At 45.9% G+C, this 16,724-nt stretch overlaps 1 protein-coding gene across 16 annotated transcripts in view; it reads left to right on the top strand.

Annotated features, from left to right (window-relative positions):
- The first annotated feature begins 690 nt into the window (after nucleotides 1–690).
- The window catches only part of Ppip5k1 (diphosphoinositol pentakisphosphate kinase 1), a 41,651-nt gene continuing 25,617 nt past the window's right edge, over nucleotides 691–16,724 (top strand). For 6 of the 16 annotated variants that reach the window (XM_031371655.1, XM_031371651.1, XM_031371657.1 and 3 more), the window contains exons 1-18: nucleotides 694–862; nucleotides 5,113–5,209; nucleotides 5,474–5,648; nucleotides 5,968–6,163; nucleotides 6,568–6,658; nucleotides 6,854–6,939; nucleotides 7,265–7,419; nucleotides 7,544–7,645; nucleotides 8,430–8,591; nucleotides 8,688–8,809; nucleotides 12,308–12,409; nucleotides 12,663–12,749; nucleotides 12,850–12,925; nucleotides 13,024–13,133; nucleotides 13,236–13,318; nucleotides 13,926–14,057; nucleotides 14,205–14,326; nucleotides 14,690–14,872. In XM_031371655.1, the coding sequence (XP_031227515.1) occupies nucleotides 5,502–5,648; nucleotides 5,968–6,163; nucleotides 6,568–6,658; nucleotides 6,854–6,939; nucleotides 7,265–7,419; nucleotides 7,544–7,645; nucleotides 8,430–8,591; nucleotides 8,688–8,809; nucleotides 12,308–12,409; nucleotides 12,663–12,749; nucleotides 12,850–12,925; nucleotides 13,024–13,133; nucleotides 13,236–13,318; nucleotides 13,926–14,057; nucleotides 14,205–14,326; nucleotides 14,690–14,872 (1,956 nt within the window). In that variant the 5' untranslated portion in view covers nucleotides 694–862; nucleotides 5,113–5,209; nucleotides 5,474–5,501. The other 10 variants (XM_031371654.1, XM_031371650.1, XM_031371659.1 and 7 more) reach the window with 8 other exon arrangements.

The raw sequence follows: 16,724 nt of genomic DNA, 5'->3' as shown, positions 1-16,724 counted from the left end.
GATGGCTCAGCTGGGAAGAGCACCGACTACTCTTCAGAAGGTCATGAGTTCAAATCCCAGCAACCACATGGTGGCTCACAACCACCTGTAATGAGATCTAATGCCCTCTTCTGGTGCGTCTGAAGACAGCAAAAGTGTACCTACATATAATAAATAAATACATCTTTAAAAAAAAAAACAAAAAACAAATAAGCTTAGTGGAGGCTCCAGAAAGTCAGTGACTTTCCCAAGACCACGTGGTTTTAAAGATATGAGCAGGATTCAAACCCAGCATTTCGGATTCTAAGGCTAGAGAACAGAGACGAAGCAGGATATGGAGACAGAAACCAGTTTTCTCAGTTTTCCTTGTCCACCGTTTTCTTGTATCTTTCACAAATTAGTCTCTTTATTCCTCCCCTTAACTTATCCTGCTTCTCTGTTTATGTGTTTGTCTCCAGCATCCCTAGAGATTCTCAGCTATGTCCATATTTTCAGCTTATGTCTATCTTTAATCACACCTTGTTTTGCTTTACAGGACAAAAGGGACTCGTTTTTTCTCCCCTCAAGGGGGTGCAAGGTCACAAACTTTGCCTCTTCTCCCTGTGTCTCCATTCCATTGGTCTCGCTGGTTAGCCTTTCTAGAGACCAAAGTGGACCAGCAACGCCATAGGAGATCCAGAGGCAGAGCAGCATCAGGTTGCATTCCCCCACGCGGCCACTAGGAGCCACCCTCCTCCATTCTGAGGCTCCGGCCAACGCAGCCTGACTGTTGCCGGTGCGCGCCCTCTGCGGATTGGCGGGACCGCAAAGAAGTCGCGCTTTGATTGGGCCGCTGTCAGGTGTCGCTACCGCCAGGTTCGGCTGTGCGAGCGGAGGGAGGCGGGTGAGTGCGGGCCGGGGGCGGTGGGGGAGTGGCTGGGGCTGGGGGCGGTATCGGGGAGGGTGGGCTCGGCGAGGGGTTCGGCCTGCGCTCGGGGCCGTAGGTAGTCCCGGATGGGGACAGCTTCGGGGGAAGGCGCAGCCGGGAGGCCTCAATGTCAGCGTAGGGAGAGCGAGGCGGGGACGGCGGGGGCGGGCAGAAGCGAGTGCTGTCTGGATGGGAGGGCGGGATTCGTGACCCGGCGCCGAGAGAGAGGACGGCCAAGGGGGTCAGTGGGAGAGGAGACTGGTGCGGAGGGGTCTGAGGGAGTCATAAGGACAACTTGGGAAGATGGAAGGCTTGCAGGAATAGAGCTGGGGACTCTGGGAGGAGGTGAGGGGCCGGATTTCAGGGGAGGGGGGCCGAGGTAGAGGGTCGTGCGCGAGAAGCCGTGGGAAGGAAGGACCAGCGGGGCTGGATGCAGGGGAGGCGAGGGAAGGAACTGGCTGGCCAGGGGAGAGGGTCTGCTGAATGCTAGGGTTACTGTAGAGAGGAGGTGAACCTCCAAAAAGGCTAGGGTGAGGAAGGAATGGCCCGCGGGCGGTATAGGGGATCATTAAGTGTTTATCATTAACGGAAAGATGCTACCAAGTGTACCCTGGAGGCTGAAGCAAAAGGATCCTGAGTTCAAGCCTATCTTGAGCTACACAGATTCTGTTTTTAAAAAGAAAAAAAAAAGTGTTAACAAGGGTGATGACTCATGTGCAGGTTTGAAGTGTTGTTTACTTCTGGGAGTCACTGAGTGGGAAAATTGGTTGGATTTATTGCATTAGTTAGTAATTGGGGTGCAGCAGTCAGGTGGGGAGTAAAGTTAGGGGAGTCAGTGAAGAGCCATTATCACAAACTGGGGAGAGAAGGTAGGATGAGTGAGCTAGCAGTGAGGACAAGCAGCAGACCCATGTCAGAATAAGGAATATGTCGGAAACATAGAAGCTTGCCATAGGAAGGAAGTGGGAAGCAGGCAGATTGGTTCCCTGCAATCCCAACACTTGGGAGACTGAGAGACGAGGAATGCCCTGAGTTTGAGGTCAGTCTGAGCTACTGAGTGAGACCTTGCCTCAAAACAACCAGTAAAAAAAGAGGTGCACAGGCTTGGGGGTTCACTCTTGAAGGTGGGAAAGTCTAGTATTGGTAGCGGTGTGAGAAGTTTCTGCAGTAGTTTTATTTACTATTGTTGGAGCCTCTCTCAAATGCAAGGTGATTCCAGAAAAGTGGAGAACTATGTAAGTTCTCTCAATCCTAAGAGCTAAAGACGTTAACAGTTCACCCTAGCTAGATACCCTTCTCTAGGTCTGATGTGGTACTGGTGTTCCCTAGATTGCCTCCTTGTTCCCCCCAGCCCTTTCCTTCCGTAGCAAGACTGCCCTTTAGCCCAGTGTAGAATTCTTATGCAACAAAGTTTGTGGGGAAGATAAAGGGGAAAGAACACAGAAAACAGAAAAGTGGCTTTGGGAACATCACATTAAAACCCCAGCTTCTCCCAGAAGCACATCCACACAAACCCTGGCCTTGTCATAGCTGTTCTTGCCTGGCTTCTATTTTTGCTTTGTTAATTTGGAATTTGGACCTTCATCTTCTTTTAGTCTATGTTTCAGAACAGGTTTCTTCATCCTGTTATTTCCTATTACAGAGTTGTAATAGAACTCCAAGAATATGGCTGGATATTATTTAAAACCAAGACCAAAACAGCACCCCCCCCAAAAAAAAAAAGGCAGGGAAGACTCAGAGGGCAACAGGGTGAGGAATTTTAGACAAGGGGAGGGCTCCCGTTCTAGAAAAGGACAAACAGTGTGGTGAAATTCTAAGTGGGGAAATTGTGAGATGTGAGATATCTTTGGGAATGCCACGGTTAGGTCACTGAAAGGGAATTCAAAGAAATGATCCGTCAGTCAGGAGGAGCGCATGTGTGCATTCTGCAGTACATAACTGGAGACGATGCATAGAAGAATGTCCTGGTCTTGTGGTGGTTGAGCAATTAGGCATGAGATGATGAAGACCAAGAAGACTGAGGTCTATATAAAGGTCATCTACAATTTTCTAGTCAAAGCTGCGACCCTATGGTCATGGAAGGATTCTAAATTAAAACAGAGAGAGAAATTACTGAAGACTTTATAACTCTATAGTATGTTAATTTACTAGTGGAGCTCGTGGCTTGGTTAGAGTTGTCAATGTTTCTGAGAACTGCTGTGGAGCATGGAAAGTGCCTGCTGAGTGACTCCTTTTACTTTAGGAAAATAACAATAGCTGCTCATAGAGTTACAATCCACTACTAGCCAATATTAGCTTCATGTGTTTTTGCTTCAGATCATTTTTGAGCTTTGAAAATAGACATTTATTTATAGGCCAAGCTGTATAGGTGTCACTAGAAATTCTTGCTGCTGTTCTGTTTTCTTCAAATGTAACTACTGTTACATATTTGGTGTCTTTTTAGTCCATTAAAAATTATGTATTTATTTATTTTATTTATATGAGTACACTGTCACTATCTTCAGACACCAGAAGAGGGCATCTGATTCCATTACATATGGTTGTGAGCCACCATGTAGTTGCTAGGAATTGAACTCAGGACCTCTGGAAGAGCGGTCAATGCTTTTAACCACTGAACCATTGCTTCAGCCTCTATTCCTATTTTGTTTTGTTTTTTTCAGACAGGTCTCACTGTGTAGTTTTGGCTGGCCTGGAATTCACAATCTCTTAGAGATCTCTCTGCTTTTTGGCTCCCAAGTTCAGAGACTAAAGTTATATGTTACCATGCTGGAATTTAGTCTACTTTTAAACTACTACTAATTGGGAGCTGGAAAAATGGCTTAGTGATTAAAAGCACTATTTGTTCTTTCAAAGGACTTGGGTTCTGTTCCCAGCACATGGTCTCTTTTCTGCCTACATGGACACTACACAAATGTGTACATAAACACCCACAGGTTGAACACTTGTACATGTAAAACAAATGATTAAAAACAACAACAGAAACCACCAACAAACTTGTACTAATTGCCTTTGCAGTCATAAATAGCACACGGTGTTTATGCAAGCAAACTGTGTTACATCCTTAGCAGTTTGAAGTTTGGAACTGTTGCATCTAAGTTATATGTTTCCTACAACTGTGTGTGGACCCACTGCACACTGTGGAGGTCAGAGGACAACCTGTGGGAGTCAGTTCTCTCTCCACCATGTAGGTCCTAACTCAGACCCTTAGGCTTGGCAGCAAGCGCCTCCATCCACTAATCCTGGGCCTCCTTCATTTTTAAAATTTAGTATTAGGTTTTTTTCTATATCCTGCATCATATTTTCCCATCCTTTTTCTTAAGGCATCTGGGGATTTTTTTGTGGGTTTCTCTTTTCTTTTCTTCTTTCCTTCCTTCCTTCCTTCCTTCCTTTCTTTCTTTCTTTTTTTAAATTTGACATAGAAAAGAGAAGAATGTCCTTATGTGCATCCTCCTGTGTAAGAGAGTCTTCCCACAGCCATCTATCCACCTTAGTGATGCTAATAGTTCAGATTGGATAGATCCCAAGATAGAATATACATTTTAGACTTCTTGTGACATTCCTGTCTGCTCATGAGATGCCAGTATAGCACCTTCCCTGTCTAATAACCAGCAATGTCCCCTGCCACATGTCTTTCTGGTACAGCAAAGTCACTAGAGTCTCCATTAAAACTCCAGGTGTATGCGTACAGAAGTGAAACTGCCTGCTTTTTCTGACCCAAATCATAAGACAGCCTTACCAATATGACCTCAAGTAGGACTTTCTTCCAATGTAGCTGCTGCTCTGGAGGGCCTTGTCTTAGACCAGCATTGGTTTTGTCAACCTAGAGACAGTGAATGGACCACTGAGAGTTCAGTTTGAGAATGGATTGAAAACTGCTGTGTGGATGGTTTCTCACCCCCAAGCCAGCACCAGACTTCTTTACCTGAACTGAGTCTCTGAATTTGGATATCTGTCTTTTCAGGTGTTGGGGGGTGACGGAGAAAGGGATGCACAGATAGTAACATTCTGATACAATGGTGGAGGGTGTCCTCAATAAATGTTTGTCAAACTAATCCCATGTGATAGTGAAGATGGCGTTTAAAGGCAAAAGCTTCCGAGTTGTTGCTTTCCTCTGCTCTCGAGTGGACGTTTGATTCCAGTGGTGCTATGGGGGTGGAGAGAGCTGGGAATCTTGTGGGATAAATCCTGGGTTTGAAGTCAATGTCAGTCTAACCTTCTCTTGGTAGGAACCAACAGTAGCCTCCCTGGAAGAACTGCCTCTTCTCCTTGCTGCCTGGTGTCAACATTGTTTCCTGCTGGCAGAGTTGGTGACATGCCAGCACTGTAAGGCTTAAGCAGCTGATCCTCTTACCAGTTCTTGGCTGGGGTGGGGTAAACAGGGGGGAAAGGAGTCCTTGCTTCCCTCTTACTCCACTTTAGTCCTGTCAAGTCATGGAGTTTCCTTTCTTGTTGGTCCTTTAGATGGCTTTGTTTCTGTTCCCTCTCGTACCCTTGTAGTTCCCTCTCAGTGTCTAGCTCCCTGTACCCTATCCCTGCCCACTGTAAGGGTGCTTGGATTCTACGCTAATAAGGGACCCTCTTCTGCAGAGCGGGATGAGTGGGTGTTCCGGCGGGTATGTGGTCCTTGACGGCCAATGAGGACGAGAGCACTACAGCCCACTTCTTCCTTGGAGCTGGAGATGAAGGGTTGGGCACCTGTGGAATAGGCATGAGGACAGAAGAGAGTGACAGTGAACTCCTTGAGGATGAGGAGGATGAGGTGGTAAGTCTAGGCAAAGGGACATAGCTTGGTGTTGGGGCCCTTGTAAACAGGCTTTCTCCTGCCTTGGGGAGGGGCAGTAGAGATTGGGGGGTTGTCGCTCTGAAAGCCCTGTTCAAATGCCCCTCCTCCTTTTGTCTTATGGTCACCATTTCTTCTTTTGAAGAAGTACTTTTTTCCTACAGTGTTTCTTCTGTGGTAGCCATCCTTTATCCCTTAGGTCCAAAGTCCTAACAAGAAACTGCCCTTGAAAGATGTGTGACAGTGTTGAAGGTGACATAGGTAGGAATCTGGAATTCTTGATAGCACTTCTTTTCTGTAGCCCCCAGAACCTCAAATTATTGTTGGCATCTGTGCCATGACCAAGAAATCCAAGTCCAAGCCAATGACCCAAATCTTAGAGCGACTCTGCAGATTTGACTACCTGACCGTTGTCATCCTGGGAGAAGACGTGATCCTAAATGAACCTGTGGAGAACTGGCCGTCCTGCCACTGTCTTATCTCTTTCCACTCCAAAGGTTAGGGTCTGGGAAGGATGAGTGGGGGTGGGCATGGAACCTTGCTATACCATTAGTAAGAGTCCCTCAGCCTCTTCACCACACGAGAGAGCACTGAGGAGGAGTTTGCCTCTTGTTTCAGGGTTTGCTAAGTGTGGCTTAAGGGCCCATATTCCAGCCTCACAGGATGACTCCAGGACACTTAGGTCTTGGTTAGACTTGGATCTCTGGGAGGATGCTCCATGTAATTGTATTCATTTTTCCTGATGGATGTCCTAGACTTGAGGAGCTGTGCTAATAAGCGCTGGGCAGGGTGTGTGGTGGAGCTCATGGCAGCTGCTAGCTCTAATAGGTCAGTCTCACCTACCACTTCTCACGCTGCCTCTCACTTTCTTTGGTGTCTTCATTTCCCCCCTCCATTATAGGCTTTCCTCTCGACAAAGCTGTTGCCTACTCCAAGCTTCGAAACCCCTTCCTTATCAATGATCTGGCCATGCAGTATTACATCCAAGATAGGTATAGCTTCCTATGGACCAGAAGGGTGGGTGGCCCTGAAATGCCCTTTTTAGGGAGCAGAGTCAAACAAATATGTTTCATTTTTTTTGTATCATATCCTATTGAGTTCTGGTTCCCTGTGCAAATAAGATCCCTAGCCTCTCCCCTTGGTCAGCCCTACTTTTCCTACCTGGCTCATTTATTTGGGGATGACAGGAGGGAGGTGTACCGGATCCTACAGGAGGAAGGTATTGATCTGCCACGATATGCTGTCCTCAACCGTGACCCCGCCTGTCCTGAGGGTGAGTACTTGGCTGTGTCTGATTGTTCCCTGCTTGATATTCATGATTTATCCTAGTATTTGTCCTTTAAACATCTCTTATATACATATCTGTGTGGGCCTTTGACTGTTGGATTATAAGTAGAGTCGTGGGTCTTTAGACAGAGCCTTTGAACTGTTATATAGATATTATCATATCTAAATACCACATATAAGCATTGGCATATCTGTTATAAGACATGGTCATAAAAATTTAAAGGTTATATAGATTAAAATCCCAGGGAGATAGGAGTTGGAAGTACTCTGCAACCTTAGGCCCTGAGAACCACCACATGCCCATCTTTCAGAGTGCAACTTGATAGAAGGTGAAGACCAGGTGGAGGTTAATGGAGCTGTCTTTCCCAAGCCTTTTGTGGAGAAGCCAGTGAGCGCAGAGGACCACAATGTTTACATCTACTACCCCAGCTCTGCTGGAGGAGGGAGCCAGCGCCTCTTCCGTAAGGTAGGGAGATCTTGACAATCTGGGAAGTTGAAGAACAGAATGTGGATGTTGGGAAAGGGAAAGGGGTTTGTGGATAAAGCCTGGAGATTGAGGCACTATTGTTCCCCTTCCTTTCCTCCTAAAGATTGGCAGCCGGAGCAGTGTGTACTCTCCTGAGAGCAGTGTCCGGAAGACAGGATCGTACATCTATGAGGAGTTCATGCCAACAGATGGCACAGACGTTAAGGTTATGGTGGATGCAGAGATTTAAGATGTCATGAATGTCAGGGTGGGAGTGGGGGGATGGGAACCATGTGTGAATGGGATCTTTGAGAATAAAACAGGATTTCAGTTGGCTTTCCTACTCAAGTAAAGATAACAAGTGAGAGAGAGTTCTCATTTTCACTTTCAGAGCGAGAGCAGGTGCCACGGTAAATCATATAAAATTGGTAAATTATTAGTTAATTAGGGCTAGACAGTACAGCCAGAGTCCTAAGGGGAAATAAGACTCAGTACCAAAAATAGCAGTCTCTGTATTCTTTTTTAAAAAATGTCTTATTACATTTATTATTTGTGTGAGTGTGTACACATGCACATGCGTGCGTGCACCATAGCATGTGTGAGGAGTCAGAGGGCAACTCAAGGGAGTCACTTCTCTCCTTCCTCCATCTGAACCTTGGCGATTCAAACTCCAGTCATCAGGCTTGTCAGCGCACATCTTTAACTGCTGGCTTCCTTCTTTGTATTCTTAATGTTTGGAGGGGTTTTTGTTTTGTTTTTGTTTTAAGACAGGGACTCACTATGTAGCTCTGGCTGACCAAGGACTTGCTGTGTAGAGCAGGTTGGCATTGAACTCACAAAGAACTCCCTGCCTCTGCCTCCTGAGCTGGGATTACAGGCGGATGCCACCACTCTTAGCAGAGCAGAGTTTTGTTTTTAACTCTGGACTAGTCTACAGACCTAGTGCTCATACTGTCTTCTCATATACAGGGTGAGCTGTGGGCATACTCAGTGGTGCTATGTACCTGCAGGTGTACACAGTGGGGCCAGATTATGCCCATGCTGAAGCTAGAAAGTCTCCAGCTTTGGATGGGAAGGTTGAACGAGACAGTGAGGGGAAAGAGGTTCGATATCCAGTCATGTTGACCGCTATGGAAAAGCTGGTGGCCAGGAAGGTCTGTGTAGCTTTTAAGGTAAGGTTGGGCTCATAGGGCTGTGGGTTGAAAGATAGAAACAGCAACAGGATCTGAGAGCTACCTCTGACTCTTCTTGCCTTTTTGCTTTTGCAGCAAACAGTTTGTGGATTTGACCTCCTTCGTGCCAATGGTCACTCTTTTGTGTGTGATGTCAATGGCTTTAGCTTTGTCAAGAACTCGATGAAGTACTACGATGACTGTGCCAAGATTCTGGGGTAAGAGACACAGTGGTCTAGAACATGGGGTATAGGATTCAGGAACTTGCTCTGTGTAAACTGTGCCTGTTGTCCCAGCACATGGGACAGGAAGTGGAAGCAGGAGATTCAGAAGTTGAGGGTCATCCTCAGCTATCTGGCAAGTTTGAAGCTATCCTGGAATATATAAGACCATATATATAAGTAAATATATAAAGCTTTTGCTTTATTTTAAATATTTTTAAAATGATTCAAAAGTCAAAAAAGAAAAAGGAGACAGGATGCCTTAGCCCCCTGCTCCCTCAACACTGCATTCCTCAGAAATGACAACCATTAACAGTGCTGGATAGACAGATTGCCTTTCTTTCCCATGTGTAAGTAACTATATTTAGTTTACTGACTATGATAATACTGTGACCTTGCTTTTAAAATGGTCTGCAATACCTAAACCATTCTAAACGTAAGAAATGGTAAGTGTAGTGAATATCCATAGCTGTGGGAGTTCTAACCAAGCACTCTCTAGCTGAAGAAATAGACTGTTGGGCTAGATGTGGTGACACACACCTTTAATCCCTGCTCTCGGGAGCCAGAGGCAAGTGGATCTTTGTGAATTCCATGTCAGCCTGATCCACATCAGGAATTCTGGGCCAGTCAGAGCTATATCAAAAAAGAAAGGAAGAAAAGAAGGAAAAAAAAAAAACAGTTAAGGGCCAGCAAGATGGCTCAGAGGATACAGTGCGTGCCACGCACATCTAGCTATGTGAATTGACTCCAGGAACCTGTGTCAAGATGGAAGGAACGAATCAGCTCCACAAGTGTGTCCTCTGACCCCCACACATGTGCCATGACAGATGTACCCACATACTCATCATGCATACTTATGCACACAATAATTATTGAAAGGAAACACCTCATACTATTAAGAGTTGGGCTGGGTGTGGTGGCACATGCCTTTAATCTCAGCATTCTGGAGGCAGAGGCAGGTGGATCTCTGTGGCTCCAGGCCAGCCCGGTCTACAGAGTGAGTTCCAGGACAGTCAGGATATATAAAGAGACCCTGCCTCAAAAAAACAAAACAACAAACAAATAGCCTGTGACAAGACAAACAGAAAAAGAGTTAGGTATGAGTGTGCACACATGTGGTCAGCACTTGCGAGGTAAGGTAGAATGGCTGCCACAAGTTTGAGGCTAGCTTAGGCTACAGAGTGAGACCCTGTCTTAAAACAAAACAAAAGTAGACTGTGGTGGTGCACACATATAAGTCCAGCATTCAGGAGACAGACAGGAGAGTTCCAAGTCTCAGGCAGGTCTATGCTACATAGCAAGACCCTGTCTGAAAAAAAAAAAAGCGGAAGATATAGCTCAGTAGAACACTTGCTTGAAGCCCGGGTTCAGTCTCCAGCCCCGCACAAAAGCAGTGGTTGTACATACTTGAGTCCCACCGCTTGGAAGGTGAAGGTGGTGTGGGGGCAGGAGAGGAATTAGAAATTTAAGTTCAAGGTTGAGAACATGGCTCAGTCAGTGAAGCGCTTGCTGAGTGAGTGTGAAGACCCAAGTTTAGATCCCCAGCATTCATGTAAAAGTTGGGAGCAGCCTGTAATTCCAGCTTAAGGAGACAAAGACAAGATGATCCAAGGGGCTCACCGGGCGCCAGTAGAGAGTGATCAAAGAAGACACCTGACTGACCTCTGGCCTCCACCTGTACACATAGACTGGTGTATACACTTGTGCATATTGATATAACCCCCACCCACCCACCTACACACATGCACATGCCAAATAGAAGTTTAAGGTCAACTGATCCACAGTGAGTTTGAGGCTAGCCTGGGTTACATGTAAAAACAATATACTATTAAGAATATGTGAGGGGCCGGGCAGTGGTGGCGCATGCCTTTAATCCCAGCACTTGGGAGGCAGAGGCAGATGGATTTCTGAGTTCGAGGCCAGCCTGGTCTACAGAGTGAGTTCCAGGACAGCCAGGGCTATATAGAGAAGCCCTGTCTCGAAAAACAAAAAACAAACAAACAAACAAAAGAATATATGAGGGGGCTGGAGAGATACCTCAGAGGTTAAGAGCACTGACTGCTCTTCTAGAGGTCCTGAGTTCAATCCCAGCAACCACATGGTGGCTCACAACCATTTGCAATGAAGGTCCAGTGCCCTCTTCTGGTGTGTCTGAAGAGAGCAACAGTGTATTCACATACATAAAATAAGTAAATCTTAAAAAAAAAAAAGTATGTGAAGGTTGGATGTGATGGCCCATGCTTTTAATGCTTTTAATGGCAGCAGTAGGAGATCTCTGTGAGTTCCAGGCTGGCTGGGGGTACATAGTGAGACTGTCTGAAAAAGAGTGTGTGAGAGGTGGAGATATGGACCAGGTGGCACGTAAGCCTGATAGTACAATCTCTGGAGCCATGTAAAAGCTGAAAGAGAGAAATGACACTGTTAAGTTGTCCTCTAACCACCTGTGCCCATGCACACGTGTCCCACATGCACACACATGTCCATACATACACACCACACACATGCTCATATATCACACACACACACACACACCCATATCCACACATATACATCACACAATCATGTTACATACACTTATGCTCACACAAATACATCACACATATTCACGCCCACACATACACATCTCACACACACATGCATGCATGTATAAAGTTAATTAATTATTAATTCAAAAATTTTCAAGCTGGATATGGTAGCACACACCTATAATCCCAGCTCTAGGGAGGCAGAGGGAGGTAGTTCAAAGCCACCCTGTTCTACATAGTAAGTTTCAACACAGCCATGGGTACATAGTGAGATGTTTAAGAAAAACAAAAGGAGAGCTAGAGAGAAGACTTGGCAGCCAGAAGCACTGTCGCTGCTGCAGAGGACCAAGCTTAGGTTCCCAGCACCCAAATGGTGGCTCACAACCATCCATAGTTCCAGCTCTAGGGGATCAGATGCCCTCTTTGGAGCTCTGTGGGTACTAGGCACCAATGGAGGCTAAACACTCATAAAGTAAGATAAACTTAAAAAGAAAGAAAGGTAAAAAATTATGAGAATTGGGCCTGGTTGTACATGTCTGTAATCCCAACACTGGGGTTGTAGGAGGTAGAATTAGGAGACTCAAGAGTTCAAGGCTAGTCTAGTGAGGTAGAGGCCAGCCTGAGCTATATATAGATCCTGTCTGAAAACAAAAATAAAGAAAAGAAAAACAATAAAGTTGAAATCCCTGTCTAGTACTGGTTAACTTGCTTATTGCATTCATTTATTTCTGCCTTAAATGGGGTGTTTGTTTGGATGTTTCAGGGTTTATATTAATGCTTGTTTTTTGGTTTTATTTTGCGGAACGATTTTGTGTGTGTGCGTGTGTGTGTGTGTGTGTGAGAGAGAGAAAGAGAGAGAGACAGAGAGAGAGAGAGAAAGAGAGAGAGAGAGAGAGAGAGAGAGAGAGAGCGCTTCTGCCATACAATTGTTCACTCATGTTCATCCGACCCTGTCCGTTTTGCCTTCTAGGAACACTATTATGCGGGAGCTTGCCCCGCAGTTCCAGATACCGTGGTCCATCCCCACAGAAGCGGAGGACATTCCTATTGTCCCTACCACATCTGGCACTATGTAAGCAAGAATTAAAATATGTAGTGACCTGCATAAAATATGGAATTCCTTTAAGCCAGACCAGTTCTCTCCTGCCCTTGACTGTCTAAGCAGTAGAGCCTGGACCTTTGTTTAAGGTCCTTTAACTCCACCACTATGTTTCACCTCAGATCCCTGTTCCTCTGTTCTCTGATGTCTCATGTAGAATGTGATGCTAGGAGGTAGGTTGGGGTTTGGGGCAGGAGAGTGGCTCTGAGGACACTCCCAATCTTAGGATGGAACTCCGTTGTGTCATCGCAATCATCCGTCACGGAGATAGAACCCCAAAGCAGAAGATGAAGATGGAGGTGACACATCCGAGGTAGGAAGGTCATCCCAGTTGAGATGGAGAGTTCTTTATGAGGGGAGAACAGGTAGAGCATACTTCCCAGAAGGGCTTATTTTTCTTTTTACTTCTTTAGGTTTTTTGCTCTATTTGAAAAACATGGTGGATATAAGACGGGGAAATTAAAACTTAAGCGGCCGGAGCAGCTCCAGGTGAGGTGGAGGTCTGGTCAGGAACCCTAGTCTAAGAAGGAAGAAAAGGTGTAGGATTGATGAGGGACCCCTACAACACCCCCTGCGGTCTCCTCTAGGAGGTGCTGGACATAGCGAGGCTGCTGTTGGCTGAGCTGGAGAAGGAGCCAGGAGCTGAAATCGAGGAGAAAACTGGGAAGCTGGAGCAGCTGAAGTCTGTGCTGGAGATGTGAGAGGGGATAGCAGAGGGGGTGCAGCAGCAGCAGCAGCAGCAACTACTCACGTGACCTGTGGTACTGGGCAGAAAGTAACCTGTGGCTGCTCCCTGCAGGTATGGCCACTTCTCAGGTATTAATCGGAAGGTGCAGTTGACCTACTACCCCCACGGAGTGAAAGCATCGAACGAGGGGCAAGGTGATCGATCACTCCTTTCCTTTTGCATCACCATTGATCTTTCTTCCTCCTCATCCCCCCTTCTCCTTTTCTTCTTCTTCCCCTTTTCTCCCCACTCCTCCTCCTTTTCTCTTTCAATTTTTAAAATTACATTTATTTATTCGGGGTGGGATGGGACATGGATGCCACTGAGCAGTATGGATGTGATGAGGGTCAGTTCTTTCTTTCTACCTTGTTAGTCCTGAGATGGAGCTTGGGTGGTTAAGCTCGGTGGCAAATGCCTTTATATCTGAGCTATCTCACTAGCTTTTTTTTTTTTTTTTTTTTTTTTTTTTTTTTTTTTTTTTTTTTTTTTTTTTTTGGTTTTTCGAGACAGGGTTTCTCTGTATAGCCCTGGCTGTCCTGGAACTCACTCTGTAGACCAGGCTGGCCTCGAACTCAGAAATCCACCTGCCTCTGCCTCCCAAGTGCTGGGATTTAAGGCGTGCGCCACCACCGCCCGGCAGTTTTCAGATTTCTTATTCTTGACCTTATGCATTTACCAATGTTCTCGTCAGAAGCTGGAACGCTTGCGTGTTCCCACCATTATCCTTAGAGAAGGCTTACTCACTGGGTCTCCTTACCTCAGATCTGCAGAGAGAGCCACTGGCACCATCTCTCTTACTGGTGCTGAAGTGGGGTGGAGAACTGACACCTGATGGCCGTGTTCAGGCTGAGGAGCTGGGGCGAGCTTTCCGTTGCATGTATCCTGGAGGCCAGGGTAAGTCTTGGAGAGTGAAACCCAGCAAGGCTGAGATAAGATAGAGTGAGATGTGGGGGAGGCAGCTGAAGGAGAGCTGCCATGAGGATACCAAAGGGGAAATTGATATTTGTAACAGTCTATGCATGGAATCCCCCTGTGCTCCAGGTGACTATGCTGGCTTCCCCGGCTGTGGGCTGCTTCGTCTCCATAGCACTTTCCGTCACGACCTCAAGATCTACGCCTCTGACGAGGGTAGAGTCCAGATGACTGCGGCTGCATTTGCAAAGGTAAACCCTACAGTTCTTTCATGGCCCCAGTGTCCGTAGGTAGAGAAAGGGTTGTGAGGCTATATGGGAAATGTAAAATTCTGGTACACTAGTTCAGAGAGGTTTGTTTCTATCCCCACCATCCCTACTCTGTCCTACTGAGAATGGTGGGCATCAGGCTAGTCAGGCCAGCTCTCCACTGTGGCTCTCTATGCTGATTCAGAGAGGTTTGTTTGCATACTCCCCCCACCCCTGGCCTGTCCTACTGAGAATGGTGGTCATCAGATTGGCCTCTTTGGGCCAGCTCTCCACTCCGTGTCTGCGGCTCTCTAGGCTGGGACGTCAGCAAGAAAAGGAGTTAATAGACCTGTGCTTCCCTTTCAGGGCCTCTTAGCTCTAGAAGGGGAGCTTACACCCATTTTGGTACAAATGGTGAAGAGTGCCAACATGAATGGCCTGCTGGACAGTGACAGTGACTCCCTGAGCAGCTGCCAGCACCGTGTGAAGGCACGGCTGCACCACATCTTGCAGCAGGATGCACCCTTTGGCCCCGAGGACTATGACCAGGTAACACTGTCCTCCTCCCTATGCCCCAACTACACTGCAACCCAGTTACTAAAATTCTAAACAATAGGACCTACTATATGCTACTCCTTTAAGGTATTTATCTAGAGTATTTTGTTTAATCCTTACAGCAGCCCTTTGGGGTAAATTCATATCCACAGTTCTCACTATCTACAAGTTCAAAAATGAAACGTTTTTTATAAGTTTGGCATTGGAGTTCATTTGGCATCTAGACCAATCACAAGACTGTTTAGAGTCCTTATTCATCACACACAGTGTAAATACCATACATTTTGTTACATAAATATTAATGTATTTGAGTGTGCTCTGGGTCTTGCTAGAGGTATCATATGCCATGTGGCTTATACACTGTTTTAAATCTTGTAATCTAAAAAAAAAAAAAAAACTTGTTCTGAAACAGCTGACCTTGGGTCTTGGGATTGGAGAAATGTTTCAGTGATCGATGTAAAAACTTCCTGTGGGATTATGACCTAGAACAACCAGTTCATTGCCTCACAGTCTTGGGCTCAGCTGGCCTTAGTAAGGTTTTCCTAAAGTTGTGGTCCAGTGTTGACTGGGGTTAGAATAATCTGGAGGCTTGACTGCTCTCTGAGACGGCTGGCTCTCTTCTCCATATTCTCTCTGCTATTGCAGAACCCATTCCCTTCAGAAGATTTTTTTCATTTGATGTGTCTATCTCAATTTTCCAAGGTAAAACTTGCCCAAAGCAGCTTTTCTTTCCATTTCTTCTTCTTCTTCTTCTTCTTCTTCTTCTTCTTCTTCTTCTTCTTCTTCTTCTTCTTCTTCTTCTTCTTCTTCTTCTTCTTCTTCTTCTTCTTTTCTTTTTGAGGCAAGGTATTGCTATAGAGCCCAGGTTGGTCTTGAACTTACAGTGACTCTCCTGCCCAGAATTAGCACTATACATGGTTGTCATTTTATATTGGTAAAGCAGTCACATGACCAGCTGTGTTTCACAGAAAGGGAGAGAGACAAAGAATTAATGACCACCTTTAATCTGCCTGGGGAACTGTTAGAACTGCCTTATCCCTCTCCCATCTTTACAGAGGAGGGAGTGTAGGTTCTAAAGAACTTAAGCAGCCCTTTCAGGATGATGCAGGTACCTCTGGTTGTTCAGTAGTGTAATCCATGCTTCCTACAGAGATGACCACAGCAGCCGTCACTGCCGTTGCCCAATGCAGTTTTCTTTTGTCCTGGGAATCCAGGCTGTATTTGGTCAGGTAGTGTTGTTTTACTTCCCACACTCCGTTTTAATACTTTTTTTTTTTTGGTTTTTCAAGACAGGGTTTCTCTGTACAGCCCTGGCTATCCTGGAGCTCACTCTGTAGACCAGGCTGGCCTCAAACTCCGAAATCCGCCTGCCTCTGCCTCCCAAGTGCTGGGATTAAAGGAGTGTGCCTTCACTGCTCAGCAATTCCTTTTTTTTTTTTATTAAAGATTTATTTATTTATTATATGTACGTACACTGTAGCTGTCTTCAGACACACCAGACGAGGGCATCAGATCTCATTATGGGTGGTTGTGAGCCACCATGTGGTTGCTGGGATTTGAACTCATGACCTTCCGAAGAGCAGTCGGTGCTCTTCCCTGCTGAGCCATCTCACCAGCCCCCCCCTTTTTTTTAAAGTGTGTATAAAAACTTTTTTTATGTGACTGAGTTGCCTATATGTATATATGTGGATCACATTTATGCAGTGCCCATAATGGTCAGAAGAGGGTGCCAGATTCCCTGAAACTGGATTTACAGACAGTTTGAGTTGCCTTGTAGGTCCTGAAGACCAAACTCAGGCCCTCTAGAAAAGCAGGAACATTGTTAACAGTGGAAACCGCCCTCCCC

This window comes from Mastomys coucha, unplaced genomic scaffold (genome assembly GCF_008632895.1).
Source record: "Mastomys coucha isolate ucsf_1 unplaced genomic scaffold, UCSF_Mcou_1 pScaffold15, whole genome shotgun sequence".
In the NCBI taxonomy this organism is placed as follows: domain Eukaryota; kingdom Metazoa; phylum Chordata; class Mammalia; order Rodentia; family Muridae; genus Mastomys; species Mastomys coucha.
The sequence above is the reverse complement of the archived record's forward strand: the minus strand, read 5'-3'. Positions and strand labels throughout refer to the sequence as shown.